Below are 15950 nucleotides of genomic sequence, written 5' to 3' on the forward strand. Positions count from 1 at the left end.
AATCAGCACTTATTAATTTAGAATTAGAAACAAACCCCAAGTGTCTTCCGGTTTGTGTGTGTGGTCGATGCTGTTTCCACGACGAGTGGGCCCGGGCTCCCCGGGGAGGGGGGCGGGTGAGCGGCGGCAGGATCTCCCGGAGGCGCGGGGCGGGCCCCTGGAGACGCGGGTAGCGGCTAGGTCCGCGGAGGAGCGGGTCTGGCGGCAGCCTGTGTTAGCCTCGGCGGGTGGGCGGCGCGGGCCGGCGGGCAGGGCGCGCCGAGGGTGGGGGAGTAGTCCCCGCGCCCAAGTGTAGCCATGCTGCCGGGGGAGAAAGTCTACAAGGTCAGCTGGAGTGGCCCGGAGTCCCAGTCGCCCAGGTGGGCCGGGGATGAGGGGGCCGGGCTGCGGGGACTCTCTGGAGGGGCAGGGTCCCGAGCGGGCGGGAGCCCTTGGGCGGCGCGAGGAGCCCGGAGAACGGGGCGGGGGTCCGGGTTCGCCTCCCCAGGGGTGCTCGGCGATGGTGGCTTCCTCCTTGCGCTGCCGACCAGCGAGCCCCGGTCCGGTCTCGGTGCTCAAGGACAGCCCTCACTCTCACGCACGCGCCTCCGCAGGGCCGCCGGCCCAGACCCAGACTCCACTTTCTCGCTCACCAGCCCTCTCCCAACCCACACTAACCCTGACGATGAGGGGAAACAGAGTGTCGCTGGGAACTACTACGAGCTGTTCGCGGCCGCACTGGGCAACTTGGAATGGTTGCGCTTCTGTCTGAGTCGGGGTCGTGACAAAATTCCGGCAGATGACAAGGTAAGGCCTTGGAGCTTGGGGGCAAGAAATGAAGTCCTCTGTACCACAGAAAGTTCCTCACATAGTGGTTCCCTGGCAAAGAGCTGCCTGTGGAGCACCCACAGATACCCTTTTGGGTGCAGTCACCTTCTACCGGCAGAAATTGCTCTGTAGTTTAGGTTATGACCCTGGGGCCTCAGTCCTGCTCAGTCTCCTCCTACCCTCCTCCCGCTCCCACAGGGCTTCACTGCCATCCACTTTGCAGCCCAGAGTGGCAAGCTCACGTGCCTGCAGGCCTTAGTAGAGGAGTACAAGTTTCCCGTGGACCTGCCCACCAAGAATGGCCAGACACCGCTGCACCTGGTCATCGACGGGGACAACAAGAGCATGACCCTCCCCTGCATTCACTATCTACTTGAGCAAGGGGCGGCCCTCAACACGTGAGTCCAGCCTGTGTCCAGAAAGTGTCCTGGAGCCTGGGCAGATAGGAATCCCCCCCTTCCCCCCATCAGGTAGGCAGATCCATGCAGGCCAGGCAGAGGGCTTCAGGGTGACAAGGATCTGGTCCCCCATAAAGCAGTCAGCGAGCCCTCACGGTGTGATAAGGAGATCAGGCTCTGGGAGGGGAAAGACCCAGTTCACATCTCAGCTTTGCCATCTGCTAGCAAACAGCAAGACCTGCGGGAGGTCACTCCGCCCTTAGCCTCAGTGCTCTGGCTCCCAAGCCTGTCAGTTTGCCGGAGTCCCACGTGGAGCTTCAGAAAGAGCAGTGCCTGTGTGTCAATCAAAGGCCAAAATTGGTGCAGGGTGCCGTCTGGGCTTTGGAAGGCCTAAAACCCAGAGGTTTCTAATTGGCAGCATAGTTTGGGAACTATTTCCTGAGTGTCCTCAACTGCAATGTGGGAGGATGACACGAGACTATTGTGGCTAACAGAGGAAATGCATGAAAGTGCCCGAACGGCCTATGGGAGACTGCGCTCGCTCACATATACAGAGCGCTTTGTGCTCAGTGCCATGCCCAAGTTGAATACAGCAGTGAAGACACGCAAATGGCCCCAGCCCTCACGCAGCTGGGGTACTAGTGCAGCAGCACAGTGAGGTAGCACACTAATAAATGAACAAAGCGACAGTGTAAGTAGTTACAAAGGAAATACACAGGGTGATGAGCTGATGAGTGCGAGGGGTAGGGGAGAGGATCTATTTTGGAAAGGGAAGTCACATCTAAGGAAATAACATTTAAATTTTTTTTAACATTTTATTTATTTGACAGAGATCACAAGTAGGCAGAGAGGCAGGCAGAGAGAGATGGGGGGAGAAGCAGGCTCCCCGCTGAGAGAGAGCAGAGAGCCCAATGCAGGACTCGATCCCAGGACCCTGAGATCATGACCTGAGCCGAAGGCAGAGGCTTAACCCACTGAGCCACCCAGGCACCCAGGAAATAACATTTAAATAGAAACCTGAAAACTGAGAGCAAGCCAGCCATGCAAAGAGCCAGGGAAAAGTGTCCCAGGTAGAGGGAACACCATGTACAAAGATCACATGTTGGGAAAGAGTGGGGCAAGGTCAGAAGATGAGGGTGAGGAGGAGGCAGGGCCTAGGTCATGCAGGCCTTGTGTGCCTGGCCAGACGGGGGAGAGGGCAGGAGGGCTGGCTGACTTAAGAGCCAGTAAGGTTAGTAGCCTCTGAGCTCCAGCCAACCCAGCTCTCCTTCCAGCGATCTTAACTCTTTTTATATCCATATAATCAAGCTCCCACCATTCATTTAGTCCAAACCCTCCTTCTACGGTTGAGGAAATTGAAGCTCAGGGAAGAAGGGACATGTCAGAGTCACCCAGTAGGCTAGTGGCAGAGCAGGCCCAGAAGCTGGCCTGCCCACCTCTCTAATGGGCAGATGGCCTTTGTCCTTCCTTTCTGCCCTCTTCCTGGCCGGTGGGGCTGTCTACAGGCAGACATGCAGTGGCTGCACACCCCTCCACCTGGCAGCCTGCAAGGGCCTGCTGAGCTGTGTGAAGGTGCTGGTGCAGAATGGTGCCAATGTCCATGCCCGGGACGCCCTGGGCTGCAAGCCCATCGACTACTGCAAAATATGGAACCACCGCGACTGTGCCCGGTGAGGGTGTGGGAAGCACCCTTGGCCTGCTGCCCCTTCTCTCCTTCCCAGCCCTTTCCCTGGGGCCCTCACCTAAGGCTGAGACTTTACCAGGAGGGGCTGGGCTGGAAGCTAAGTCTGCGGCGGAGACCACCGCCCAGGTTATTATTCCCAGGGCTGTCCACAGGGCCTCACCCCTTTGGGTTTAGCACTGCTCTGCCTTGCCCGGAGGCCTTGGGTCCTCTGCAGGGGTTGGTGATCACACTGTCAGACACCCTCCTCTCTCACCTAGAAGGAGAGAAGTTAGTCAGACGGGCCTTGGGCCGTGGGGATGGCTCCTCTGGTGGCTCCTCCCACCCTCATCCAGGCCCTGAGCAGCTGCCTGTGTTCCCAGCCTGGGGTGAAGCTCAGTCCCTGGGGGAATAACGTACCTTGCCCCCCCAACCTTGGCATTAGGTACTTGAAGGATGCCATGTGGAAACGGGACAAGAAGGACTTCGCTCGTGAGATGGGGAAACTGAAGAGGCTCAAGGACCAGTTGGCCTTCATGGAACAGGACTACCTGACTGAGTATCAGGTAAGGGGGAAGGTGGCCAGGGGCGCCGGGCAGCCACTGCCACCCACGCAGGTGAGCACAGGAGGCCTGACTCACGTGCCGTTAGAAGAGTGGTTGGTAGCAGTCCCATCCGGGAAAAGCCTCCCTCTCCTCATCCTCTGAAATTCCACCCTTAAAAGCCACTCCTCTAGGTCAAAAGTCTTATTTTGTGTTAGAGAGCAAATACAGCTTAAATTAGCAAGAACTACGGCACCCCTCCTAGTGCATTGCCTCCTGGATTGGAGGGAAATCTCTAGCGAGATGCATGTCCTGCCTACACTGGGAGTCACACTGGTCAAAAAGGTCCACCCTGGGGCGCCTGGGTGGCTCAGTCAACGCCTGCCTTTGGCGCAGGTCAGGATTCCAGAGTCCCAGGATCAAGCCCCGCATTGGGCTCCCTGCTCACTGGAAAGTTTGCTTCTCCTTCTGCCCCTCACCCTGCTTGTGCTCTCTCTCTCAAATAAATAAATAAATACATAATCTTAAAAAAAAAAAAAAAATCCATCCTTTGGGGCATGTGGCTCACTCAGTGGGTGGAGCATGTGACTCCTGATCTCGGGGTTGAGAGTTCAAGCCCCATGCTGGGTATAGTGATTACTTAAAATAGTCTTAAAAAAAAAAAAAAACCCATCCAACAGACACTGAGCACCTCCTCTTGGCTAGGCACCTGCTGGACCCTGAGGCTACAAAGACAAATGAGATGTGGTCCCTTCACTTAAGGAGCTTAAGGTCTAGAATGGGAGGTGGGTTATATTCCCACAGAGGAGGAAGGGTCCAGGAGGATGCTGGAGAGATTAATGCTTTGGAGGATCTTTAAGGGTGGGCAGCAGTTGGCTATATGAAGGGAAGGGCTGACGAGGCAGAAGGAACAGACAGCCCTGTGGAGAGGCACAGAGGTAGAGCGTGGTATATGCTGAGAAGTACAAAGTCAATACAGCTAAGGGAACGGCTGTGAGCTGGAGATTGACAAGCTAGAAATTTGGGAGGGGCTCAGATGTATGACAGCCCTTGGCTGGCGAAGAATGGGGGAGTAGCTAAAGGATTTTAAGGAGGTGTAATGACACAGGATGCAAGAGCCAGAAAACCCAGAGAAGATGCTGGGAATCCTAAGTGGATCCAGAAGTGGGGAGGGCTTCAGGGCTGGCACAATCCAGTATGTAGCTTGGTTTCCAGGTGCATGTCTCTCCAGTTTTCTCAGCCCTGCCCCAGTCCTCATAGTCCCATGGGTCCAGAGGAGGCAAAGCTCATCTGTTCCCATGGCTCTTAACTTTCCCAGAAGCCCCTTACAGATCTCCCTTATCTCTTTGTGGCCTCGGTTGGATCCTGGGTCTATTCTGTTCCAACTCCTGGAGCTAAAGGAAAGCCAGGTACTGACTGACCTGGGTCTGGGGCAAGGCTGATGCAATTATGATGATTGGCTTAGTCTAATCAGAGCCTACCTCGGGAGCTGCTGCGTCAATCCCCATACCGATGGCTTAGCAACAGTCTGGGGGGTGAGATACTGAAACAAGGGTGTGGACAAGGGGCTGTTCTATGACCCGCTGAAAGTTCACTTCTAGTAGAGGCAAAAAGAGAGAGGTAGACAGAGTCATGAGCCTCCAGCCCAAAGAGCCAGCCAACTATATCCCCCAATATACAAGGTCCACCACTTCCAGAAGCCTATCCAGACTGGCTCCCCCCAGTTCCAGGCCTTCCAAAGCTTTCTGCTTTCTTCCGGGGTCGAGGATGTGCCTTTCCTCCCCCATCAAACCAGAGACTCTCTCAGGGCAGGCCATATCTCCACTATCAGATGGGGGACTGTGGAGGTGGAGGCTTGTCTCCCCCATGAGACTTGAGGTTTTCCATAGGGCAGGGACTGGAGACCTCACTTAGGGCAGAGGCCCTGTCAGACTGGCAGTCCCCTGGATGGGAGAGCTGCTACTTGCCCCATCAGCCCAAGGGCTCCCTTTGGGCAATAGTTCTCTCCCTGTCAGAAAAAGGGCAGAACAAAGGCCCATCAGGCAGGAAGTCTGTCTCATCAAACTTAGGCCTCCTGGGGTGTGGCTGTTTCTGGCCAGTGACACCTGAGGTTTCCAAGGGCTACAGCCACAAGAGCCCCTTCTATGGGAGCAGGGAGGAGGGGCAGCCCTCCATGACTGTCTCTGTCTCGTACCCTCTGATGTTGCAGAAAGAGCACCAAGTTCTGAGAGAAGCTGACTGCAAGAAGTGGCTCCATCGCAAGCAGCTGCTCCGAGGCCAGTCCCAGACTTGCAACACCAAGCAAGCACCTTATGCTCCCCAGCCGGCGAGCACGGTCTCCAGGACCCCCAAGCGCCAGGGGCCCCAGAAGAGCTTCTACCCCTCCCCGGAGGCACGCCTGTGGCAGACCTCAGTGCCCAAGCTGCAGCCTTCGGGGATACCCACCCCCACCTACATGCAGCCCATGGTCAGGCGGCCCAAGTCGTGGAATGTTAGCAACAACCCTGCCAGATCGCCCACCACCCAGATCGGCTACCCACAGGGCATCCGCCTGGGTGTGCATCCGGACCCCAGCCCGGAGCATGACTTCCGCAGCTTCCTCGAGGTGAGGTCTGACCGGTACGGCGGTGTACAGCTGCGTACAGTGGCCGGCAGCCTCGTAGCACCTGTGCCCCAGCTGCCTTTCGAGGTGGTAGTCCAAGAGCTGCATCCTTCAGTGCGGCCACACAGGTTGAAAGTGCCCCAGGGCTTCGGCCCTGTCAGCATGAGCACTGTGCCCCAGAAGCGGCACTTTAGTGACGACAACTTTTGGACCGACACTCTGGCCATGAACCTGCGTGAGACCTTTGATGAAGCCTTCCTGGCCACTGTGCGAGCCCATCAAGGGCTCCCCACTCTGCCCTCCCCCAAGAATCTCCCATAAACTTATTTTGGTAGAGTCTCAATCTGAGGCAGCCCAGTGAGGGCTGAGGTGTGGTGATTCACGATGGGGTTGGAAGGGAGAGGAGTACCCACAGGCTTCCCACTTCCCGCTCCCAAGCTTAAAGATCGGAGCCCCTTCTCTTTCAACAAAAGCCTAGATCCCAGGACTCCCTTCTCCAAGAAGAAATGTCTTGGATTCCCCAGGAGGATGAAGCTAGGGCGGAGGCCTCAGAGTGGGCATCAGTCTCTATCCTGGGCACTTGCATTGTAAAAGTGACACTTTGGTGTCCCCACTATCTCTCCTCCCCACCACGAGCAAGGCTTCGAGGATGGGGGAACCACTGGAAAAGTCTGCCTCTTGTTCAGATGAAGTCCTTCAAGGTTTCTGTAGTTCAGGGAGGCATAAGCAGCATACGTTGGGGGAAGGGAGGGAGGACCTGTGGCTTCAGTTTCGGCTATACAAGCACTTGTACTTCTTCCAGGAAGCTGTCCTGGGTCCCCTGTTATGCCCTGGACGCATCACTACAAATTGTTCATTAAACAAACATTTATTGAGTGCTTTCTATGTACCGGGCACCAAGCCAGGCACTGCTGATACAAAAACTGAAGGGCAGTCCCTGCCCTCAAGGAGCTTACAGTCTAGTGGGGAGATAGACCAGTAAGCAGCCAAGTAAGCCTAGAGTGATCCGTGTGGTGTTCTGAGGGGAGAGGGGACAAAGCTTAGAGTAAGGGAGATCTAAGTTGAGAACTGACTGAGAAGGTACCCAGGTGAGCAGAAAGGGGAATCAAAGTGGCATCTCTGAATAGGAGGTGGGGACACAGGGTGCAGGGTGGCAAGTGATGAGTCCAGAGAGGTGAGTAGGAACCAGACATCACAAGTCTCACAAGCCATGCTAAGGGGTCTGGACTTTAACCTGAGGGCAATAGGGAGCCATGGAAGGTTGTAGGCCAGGAAGTGAGTTGATCATCTATACATTTTAGATAACTCTGGCTGTGGGACAGAAAAGGAGGCTGTCAAAATAATCAGGGTGTAAGCTGATGACTGTGGGTGTGGCTCAAGTCAAGAGATGTTGGGAAGGTAAACTTAACAGTTTTTAGAGATCAGATGGCAGGGGGAGGGGCAGAAAGAGAAAGCAGGGCTAGAAAGCAGGTTTCTGGTCTGGCTCCTGAGCAGTCTTGGGGCCACGGCAGGTACCCAAAAGAGGCAGGTTTGCAGAGGACAGGAACAAGTGCCCTCTGGGCCATGAGAGTTGTCTGTGCACCCAAAGGCAGAACAGTAGTTCAGAAGATCAGGAGGGATGCTGGGGCCGGAGGTCAACTCTCAGTTCCTCGGCAAAGAGTCCTTGAAGCCATCAGCATGGATGGGCTCCTCCAGGGAGCCCACAACAGAACCCTGAGAAACCCCATGGTGCATGGGGCAAATGGAGAAGCCTGCACAGGAAACTGAAAGGAAGAGCAGAGGTAGGAGAAGACCAGCCACAGGAGAGCCAGGGAAGTGCAGTTCAAGAAGCCGGGGCTGACGGGCCCTGTCAGGTGCTGCAGCGATCCAGTATAAGGTATGAAAGGGTCCACTGGGTTTAGCACGAGAAGGCCACTGGCAACCCCTGGGAGAGAAGCCCTACTGTTGGGGTGAGGAACAAAGGACACGGCAAGGGAGAGCAGAGCCGGCTGCTGACCCAGCAGTGAGGATGATACTGGCCTCCTGTGTCCTCTACCTTGTCTTCCCTTGTCTGCATAAGCTAAAAAGGCCTGGCCATTTCCATCCCGCCAGGAAGAAACCAAAATGTGCTACTCCTCTCAGGAAAGGGAAATGCTGAAGTCAAGGGAATGAAGGGCTGTGGTGGGACTTGGGGCAGGATACCGAGAATGTCAAGCACAGGGGCTTCCCCGGCTTTACGGTCCTGCATATGCACTGCACTGTCCATCTCTGCACCTGCCCGTCCTGCTCTGACATACAGGACGCAGCTGGGAACGGCTCTCATGGGGGCTTCACTCCCGTATGTACTGCTGAGTACTTGCAAGGCACTGTAGTTGGAGTGCAAAGTCAGCAAATGCTGGTCTGTGCCAGGATCTGGCCCACCTTCTTAGGAGACTGAGGTCAGCTCCCCGGGAGCCAAGAGCACGCAGAAGAGGGCCAGCCTCCGTGGGCTCTTAGAGTGACAAACCGTTTCTCCCCTCAGTCCCATTTCTTAAAAATTAGGCTGTAACCCAGGCTGCCTGGAAGCCAATTTCTATTTTCTTTCTCCTTGGGCCTAAGATAGAATTTAGCCAGAAACCACTCCTTTTCCCCAGGGGAAGGCTTACAAATAGGATATTGCAGATGTTCTGAAAGTCCAACCCAGTCCCAAACTGTCCTTCCTCTGCCCCCAGTGTCACAGCCATGGAGCCTTGGGGAAAGAAGAGATGGAAGAAAAGGGAGGGGCACGAGAAAGGCTGCCTCCGCCCCCAATTCCCCTGACCCCACTCGGCTCCTCATCTCTGCCCCTTTCTCACAAAGGGCAGTGAGAGCAGTTCCTCTGGGAGGGCAAGACCCAAACCCAGGAAAGGAGCCTCTGGAGCAGAAAAGCCAGTCCAGTCCAGGGCAGAAGGTCAACAGGAAGAAAGGGAGATGAACTTTCAGGATATTAAGGCAAACAGTGCCACCTAGAATCTTTATTCAAATGGGAACCAGCACTTGGGACAGAAATCACAGTTCAACAGCAAAAACTATTTCTCTCAGAAGTGCCAAGCCACGGCGCCTCCCCACGGCCATGTGCCCAGAGAACTTATTCCTGTCTGCTCTCCAGCTTCATAGCTCCTGCCCTGCCTGCCCCAGCTGAGCCAGAACCTCCTGACACCACGGAGGCGGGCAGGAGGGTTACAGAGAGCTCAGCTTCTGCCTAACCAGATGGACCGTGGCCTCCTGGCTAAGCAGGCTCTGCCATCCTCCCCGGTGCCCTCTGAGGTCGCAGCCTCTAGCAGTGTCAGATCTGAGCCAAGCTGAGCCCTTCAAGGAAGGTGGGGATGAGGGCTTCAGGGAGAGTCAAGGGGACAAGGGCCAGGGCCAGGGGACGGTGCCTTCCAGGCTCACAGCCCCCGTCTAGTGCAGAGGCCCAGGCCCCGACTCTCCTGATCTTGTCCCCGTATCCCCTCCCCAAGGGGTTCAGTATATCTTCTGACGACTGGGTAGAATGGCCTCTTTGATGAAGGAGAAGACAACCAGGATCCCTAAGCGTTTGCCCCGCTTGCCTTTGGTGAAGTAATTGGAGACCACGTCATCTGTGGAGACATAGGCAGGGAGATGAGTGTGTGTGCCACCGTCTACATGTGAGCATGGCTCTCCCCACCTGGTGCCCGAGTGTTTCCATCACAGGGCTGGGCTCGGGCTCCCCACACGACCCAGGCCTTCCTGAGGTCATCCCACTGTGACCCATGACAAACCCCTTCTCACCTCCTGGCTGCATGGTGGAGGGCAGGACGTTTTCCCCAGCCGACAGGGACACAAAGAACGCAAACGGGATTATCCACAGACAGAAAGTGAAATAGGCCAGGACCTGGCAACAAGAGACACTGAGAAGACGGTGCCCTGGAGATGCCAAGGGTGGGTGACACATGGTCACCATGCATCTTGCAGAGGCGGTCAAGAATGCACAGAAGGCCCCGCACCTATCTCTGAAGGAGGCCAGGAAGCAGAGAGAAGGCAACCCCAGACATGGAGATAATCAGTGGGGAAAGGTGCAGGCCGAGGATGACCGAGTGGGACCACAATCCCCAAACCCTGGTCACTAGGACAAACTACTCTTCCGAACTAAAGGAAGCAGATGGAGGGCAAAACCATGACTGACCCATATTCCCCCCAAAAGTGATCTTGTTCTTCCCAGGGGTCCGAAATGGAGCAGAAGCATGTGGAGAACCCCTGAGAGGAAAAAAGCCTAGCAGGCTGCTGGGAGGAGCCGGGCCGCAGGGCTGCAAACTGCCCAGCCCCGTGAGGTCTGGGTCAGACAAGGCCACCCCAACGCCCCGTCCCGACCTCATGGTGTTAGGCTGTGATCCTGGGAGAACCAAAAAACTCCCTGGGGGAGAGCAGTGTCCTCCCCGCCTCAGCCAAAGACATCCCTGCCCCTCAGCCACACCACTTTCTAAACTCATCAATACTTTTTTTTTTAAATGTGTTATCCCCGAGTAGACTAGTTCAAATCCCAGCTAAGTTCACGAAGCAAATCACGCAAGTCCCCTTTACTTCCTCTGTCCCTGCTGGTAGTTTGATGTACCAAACACTTCTTACCTCTGAGAAAGGGTAATATTCTTCTGCAAAAAACTGAAATGCTAGGTAATGATTCACCACCACTAGCCCTGTTGAGGGAATGAAGAGTCAGTCAGTTTGGGGGGAAGACTGTAGAAGAAGCTGGACTTCTAACCTTCAAAAGGCCCCTGGGAGTTGGGAGCCCGAGTCTTAGTTCTGATCTTACACCCAGCTTAGAGTATGGCTATAAGCCAAGTACACTACCCTCCGAAACACAGTTCTCCCTCTTTAAAAATAGGGGGGTTATCTCCTACCTTCCCACTGCAGAAGGGTTAGAAGGCAGATAAGAAAGCTCTTTGAATGGCATAAGAATGAGACTGGTTACATAATCCAAAGCACTGTGACAATTAACCTGCTTTTAAATGGGTGTGAGTCCTCAAGAGTACCCTCCCCCGGATAGTGGGTGCAGGAAGTCATGTGTGGGCAGATAACATACTCCCAAGAGGTTCCACTCTGAACTGGGCAGACCTCTAATAAGGAGGCTTTCACTCCTCAGGAATACAAGGGCACAGTTTGCTAGATGCTCTGGGGTGCAATTTTAGGGTTCCTCCAAATTCTTGGGGAGAGGGTCCTTCCTCATTCTGCCCCAGGGTAGGGCTCACTGGTCTAAACTGGTATGTAAAGGACGCAGCCACATTTATGGAAGAGAGAGACAACTTGCAGATCCTGGGGTTGCGCTGCTCAGAGAAAGGCATCCCGGCCTGTTCTCATGGTGAGGTGAAGGGCAGGCACCAAAACAAAGCACCCACTTAAACTGACCACCAGAGCCAAATGCCACGTCTTCTTTCTCTTTCCTCCTCTCTTGCCTTTCCCCTTCTAAGGCAGAGCTTGGCCGCGCCTAGCCACACGCTAAGACTGGGGAAACTGGAAGACAGATGGTGCCTGATGCCCACAGATCTTCAGCAAAATTCTCAGACATCTAAAGGCCAGGTTGGGGGAATGACAAAGGGAGGCCAGAAGGGCCTGCTCCTATAGTAGCAGGGACAGGGAGGGTTCTACCCTCTGGGAAGATGCAGAAGGGGCCTGGTCCCCAGGGAAGGACTCCCCACACCAACCCTCACCAAACACATCCTCTGGTGGACTCCACCAAGGCACTCAGGGTAAGAGGCCAGTCCTAGCTTTAACCCGGTGCCCTTCTTAGGAATCTTCTCTTTCCACATTCTCCCACAGAAATAGTCAAGTAGCTCTAGGAAACTCCCAATTACATGTACATCCTGCCCAAAGGCTAGATGACCAGTAATGATTAATGGGAGAAAAAATAATCCTGATAAACAAACACTTCCCAGAATCTTTTCTATAATCTATAATCGTCTACTGTGTGTCAGCTGAGTCCATCATCTCTGAATAGATCAAGAACCCAAGGTCAGAGAGGAAAAATGATTCCCAGGATCAGAAAGCAGTGCCAGGTTAAAGGCAGAAAGGTCAGGGTCCTCTAAACATGTTTGTCTACCCCAACGCCGGTACCTGCAGGGGAGCCCACAGCCCCATGAAGCCTATGTTAATCAAGACTTTGGGCCAGACGACTAGGCGGGGAGCTACCTGCCTGCCAGGGTAGGGCTTTGGGCTTTTCCTGGCCAAGTGGTTTCTTAGGGCCCATAAACTACACATCGAACCCACATTTTCTCCCTTCTCAAATTCACCTCCCTGGGAAAGCCCTCCCTAAATATCCTACTCCCCCACGCCATCCCCCCAAATATTAGTCACTAGAGCCAAGTAGACTCTAGACTCCTCAAGTGTCAGAAGATCACGTTCCCAATCAGTCTGGCCTCTTGGAGGACCTGGGTTGAGTGGTTTGCCCCTTTTCTCTATATCCCCAGAGAGCCCCGGACTGAGCTGGCCAAGTTCAACCACCTCGACTGCCTCCCCAACCCTGCCCCTCTCACCGCATGAAAGGATGAAGTTAGGCGAGGTCAGCATGATGAAGGGGAAGGTCTGGAGGAGGCCAAAGTAGACGAGGTTGGTGAAGAGGCCCACGCCAATCATGAAGGTGGGGAAGCGCTCAAACACGTAGAGGCCAATCAGCACAGCTGTGGAGAACTGAAACAACCAGAGGGACACAGCGCAGGGAGCCTCTTCCAGGCAGCCTTCTTGGTCTTGCTAACCACACCCGCCCGCTCCTGGCAACACTAGGTTCATGCTTCAATCTCTTCTTGTTTCACAAGTCCTCCCCAACTTGTCTCTCACCGCCCAAAGGGCAGCATCTTTTAATGGCATTCTCAAAATTTTTTACAGCAAAATGTAAACATTTTACAGATCAAATTTCAATTCTAGTCTCTTCTATTTTTTGAAAATGCCGATCATGACCTACTGAACTGATAACACAACCCAATAATGAGACCTACGACTTGAAAAACACTGTTCTGAAGGATTTACGATCGTCAGCACTTAACAAATGGCAGTTGGTAGAATGAAGATTTAATTCCTGTACCAAAACCCACAGGCCAGGCCTCTGAACCCAGAGCTGACTGCTAATGGTCTTGTCTCCACTACTAACTCTCTACCCCAAGCCATGTCCTGAGTGGCTGCTGACACCAGGTGACTTGAGAGGCACTGGACTTCTCCCATCCAAATGGTCCCAATCCCCACACCTTCCTGCAGCTGGAAGGAATCTATCCGCCAGCAGGCACTCCTGTAACTTTGACATCAATGGCAAGGATTGTGTCTTCAGGAACAGAAGCCTTCTGTGAGACCTTGGGAGGGCAGGGCCTAGGCCAGGGAAGGCGTCTCACTCTTAGGACAAGTCACTTGATCCAATCAGAAAGAGGGCAATGAGTACAGTACTCTAACTCAAGTACTCAAAACCATCCTTGGGTTCGTTCTTCGTTCTAAATGCTGCAGAGGGAGCAAGGGGCTATAGAGTCAATGGGAAACAACCAAGTAAAGGCCAAGCCATGGTCCTGTCAACACAGAGTGTGCACTCAACTGTCACCCTAAGGATCTGAGAACAGGGTCTGCAGTGAAGCACTGCCACTTGGGGAAGGGGGCGAAGAAACACCTGGACCCAGAGAGCAACTCAGGAGACAAGGGGCAGGTGAAGGAGGTAGGGATGGCGCCCTCAGGAAAACAGCAGGGACAAAGGTCTCATCATCCCTGCCAAACTCTCCCCACTTCCTCCTTTGAGGCAGGCCAAAAGAGGGGATAATCCTGGGAAACAACTGCCACTTACCCAGATCATGTATTTTATGATCCTGCTGGTGGCCACTGTATATTCTTCTATCAGTTCTGCCAGGTAATAAAGTCCAGCCGCTGGGGGGGTAGGGAAGAGGAGCAAGCAGGGAGAACATTAGCCAGGGTCACTTCCACCATCAACCCCTCATGAACTCCCTAAGGAACAAACCAAACAGCCCATGTGGGGTCCTCCCAAGCCTGAAGAAGCAAAACTTTGTCAGGGCAACTAAAAAAAGATTTCGTAAAACTGAATGGAAAAGCCTGTATCTGATGCCTCAGCACAATGCTAACCTCTGGTTGGTCCACGAAGGGGTAATTTCATTCACTCATTCACTAAATATCTGTTAAGCACCTAGTATGGGTCAAGTGCCGGGCCCAGTCCAGGCAAGGTCCCTTCCCTGACCCAGCGTGGGTAGGTAGGGGTAGGGAGAGCAATCAGCCGATCCCGGTGTGACAGGTGCTACCTCAGACAAAGTACAGGGCACAACCAAACCCCATAAAGAGAGCTTCCCGGAGGAGGTGAGATCTCAGCTGGGACCAAGAGTAGAAACTCGCCAGAAGGGAAAAGCCTGTCAAAGTCCAACAGAGTAGGCAGTACGAAGGGCCACAAGCCAACGGGTAGGGATAAGCATCGGGGAAAAGTTCAGCGCGATAGGGCCACGAAGGTGGGCACCGCAGCGGTTGGGGATGCGCGAGCTCCGGCAAGGGGCAATCGAGTCAGCCATTCCCAGGCAGTGCCGGGGCGGATTCAGTGACACCGGGAGGGACCCACGGTCCCACTGGGCTGGTGGGGTCAGCAAGAGGGAGCAGGATCCGGCGGGACAGGGAAGGGGAGGGATGCGAAGGCTGGAGCATCGGACAGGAGTCCCCCGGGTTGCTCCGGCGCCCCCTGATGCGACCGCCCTCGTGATGCGACCCTCCGGCCAGCACAGATGCCGGGACAGGAGCCCGCGCGGACCCGGGTCGCGCACTCTCACCGACGGCCAGCGTGATGAAGGCCACCTGGATGAAGAGCGAAAGCCAGCTCAGCACGTACATGAACCACATGGCGCCCCCGCCCTGCCCGCCCCCGAGCGCCGGGACGGGCCTGCGCGCTTCGGCTCCGGCGACACGGAGCCGCCGCCACCGTCGCCGCGTCCCCGCCCCGCGGACGGCAAGAGGGCCGTGCGCCGCCGCCGAGAGGAGCCCGGCCGGAGCGCCGTCCACGGCCGAATCCGGACTAGCGCCGCCCGCCGGCGTGGAAGACCAGCCGGCCGCGGCCGCGAACACCACCCCCCAGGCGGAGCCGCGGCCACCCGGGGCTGCACCCAGGGCCGGGCCCGCGACGCCGCGGGGGTGGCAGGACCGTGCCCGGGGGCGGGGATGCGGCGCCTCCCGGAGGGACAGTATTCGGGGCACTCCCTGGGCGCTCCCGCGCTGGCGTGGAGGGGGTCCGGGGCGCGAGAGGGCCGCCTGGCCGCACCCCAGCCGCCACCGGCCGGAAGCCTGCAGGCAGGTCGCCCGCGGAGCTTGTCTTGCTGCCGCGGCTGAGCCAAACGACTTGGTTGCGTGCCTAACGCGGGCCAGGCCCTGTGCTAAAGGCCGCGCTGTATTTTCGGGAAGGAAGTTGATTTTAAGTCATTTCAGGATGGGGAAGCTGGGGCCAAGGAAGGTTACCTTGCCTCAAGTCCTATATCTAGGAAGCGGCACGGGCGGGAGTTGGGCGCCTTTAATTAGTCATCCTCAGGCGTAAACTCTCCCTTTAGGCTGAGTTCCTTTAGGGTACCTTCTGCATCTTTGTGTCCCCGGCACATCGCCAGTGGCGGGCACGCAGGGCGCCCACTGGGCCCTGAATGCATTTACTAGACCTTGGAAGAGTTACTGAGGGGGCGGAAGGACAGGGGAGCCCTTGCTAAGAAGCTCCCCATCTAGTGACCACGACAGGCATGCAAAATAAAGTGTTGGGGACTGAGCTAAGCTATTCATCTCAGGATGATCTTTACATGTATAAAAATGAATACACATTCCTCAAAGATTAAACATAGAACTACCATATAATGCATCGGTTCCACTCCTCAGTATATAACCCCAAAGAAATGGAAGTAGGGACTCCAAAGAGTTAAGTCTACACCAATGTTCATAGCAGTTTTATTCATAAAGGTGGAAATATCCCAAAAGTTCGGCAGCAGGTG

General features: G+C 55.3%; 2 protein-coding genes across 3 annotated transcripts; one reads left to right on the plus strand and one right to left on the minus strand.

The window, feature by feature from the left end:
- The first annotated feature begins 272 nt into the window (after positions 1 to 272).
- Positions 273 to 6340, plus strand: LOC111148048 (ankyrin repeat domain 53). 2 transcript variants are annotated; one of them, XM_022504418.1, is made up of 5 exons: positions 273 to 786; positions 1006 to 1205; positions 2711 to 2875; positions 3311 to 3431; positions 5617 to 6340. In XM_022504418.1, exons 1-5 carry the CDS (start codon positions 298 to 300, stop codon positions 6328 to 6330), a joined length of 1689 nt encoding a protein of 562 aa, XP_022360126.1. In that variant the 5' UTR covers positions 273 to 297; the 3' UTR covers positions 6331 to 6340. The 2 variants fall into 2 exon arrangements, with proteins under 2 accessions (XP_022360126.1, XP_022360127.1); XM_022504419.1 differs by lacking the exon at positions 2711 to 2875.
- Positions 6341 to 8966: 2626 nt separating this feature from the next.
- Positions 8967 to 14914, minus strand: LOC111148049 (testis expressed 261). Its single transcript, XM_022504420.1, has 6 exons — positions 14757 to 14914; positions 13778 to 13857; positions 12495 to 12648; positions 10594 to 10661; positions 9760 to 9862; positions 8967 to 9587 (listed from the first exon to the last, which is right to left on the minus strand). The coding sequence occupies exons 1-6, from the start codon at positions 14824 to 14826 to the stop codon at positions 9472 to 9474; spliced, it is 591 nt and encodes a 196-aa protein (XP_022360128.1). The 5' UTR covers positions 14827 to 14914; the 3' UTR covers positions 8967 to 9471.
- Between the last annotated feature and the right edge of the window lie 1036 nt (positions 14915 to 15950).

The sequence above is a fragment of the Enhydra lutris genome, unplaced genomic scaffold, assembly GCF_002288905.1.
Source record: "Enhydra lutris kenyoni isolate GAN:26980312 unplaced genomic scaffold, ASM228890v2 scaffoldscaffold18, whole genome shotgun sequence".
In the NCBI taxonomy this organism is placed as follows: domain Eukaryota; kingdom Metazoa; phylum Chordata; class Mammalia; order Carnivora; family Mustelidae; genus Enhydra; species Enhydra lutris.

Excerpts from the sequence above, each read along its gene's own strand:
- LOC111148048 (XM_022504418.1), top strand. The coding sequence starts at position 298 with ATGCTGCCGGGGGAGAAAGTCTACAAGGTCAGCTGGAGTGGCCCGGAG. Across the intron at positions 787-1,005 it reads AAATTCCGGCAGATGACAAG|GGCTTCACTGCCATCCACTT; the intron begins GTAAGGCCTTGG and ends CCGCTCCCACAG. Across the intron at positions 2,876-3,310 it reads AACCACCGCGACTGTGCCCG|GTACTTGAAGGATGCCATGT; the intron begins GTGAGGGTGTGG and ends CCTTGGCATTAG.
- LOC111148049 (XM_022504420.1), bottom strand. The coding sequence starts at position 14,826 with ATGTGGTTCATGTACGTGCTGAGCTGGCTTTCGCTCTTCATCCAGGTG. Across the intron at positions 13,858-14,756 it reads CTTCATCACGCTGGCCGTCG|CGGCTGGACTTTATTACCTG; the intron begins GTGAGAGTGCGC and ends CTACCCCCCCAG. Across the intron at positions 12,649-13,777 it reads TCATAAAATACATGATCTGG|TTCTCCACAGCTGTGCTGAT; the intron begins GTAAGTGGCAGT and ends TGGTTGTTTCAG.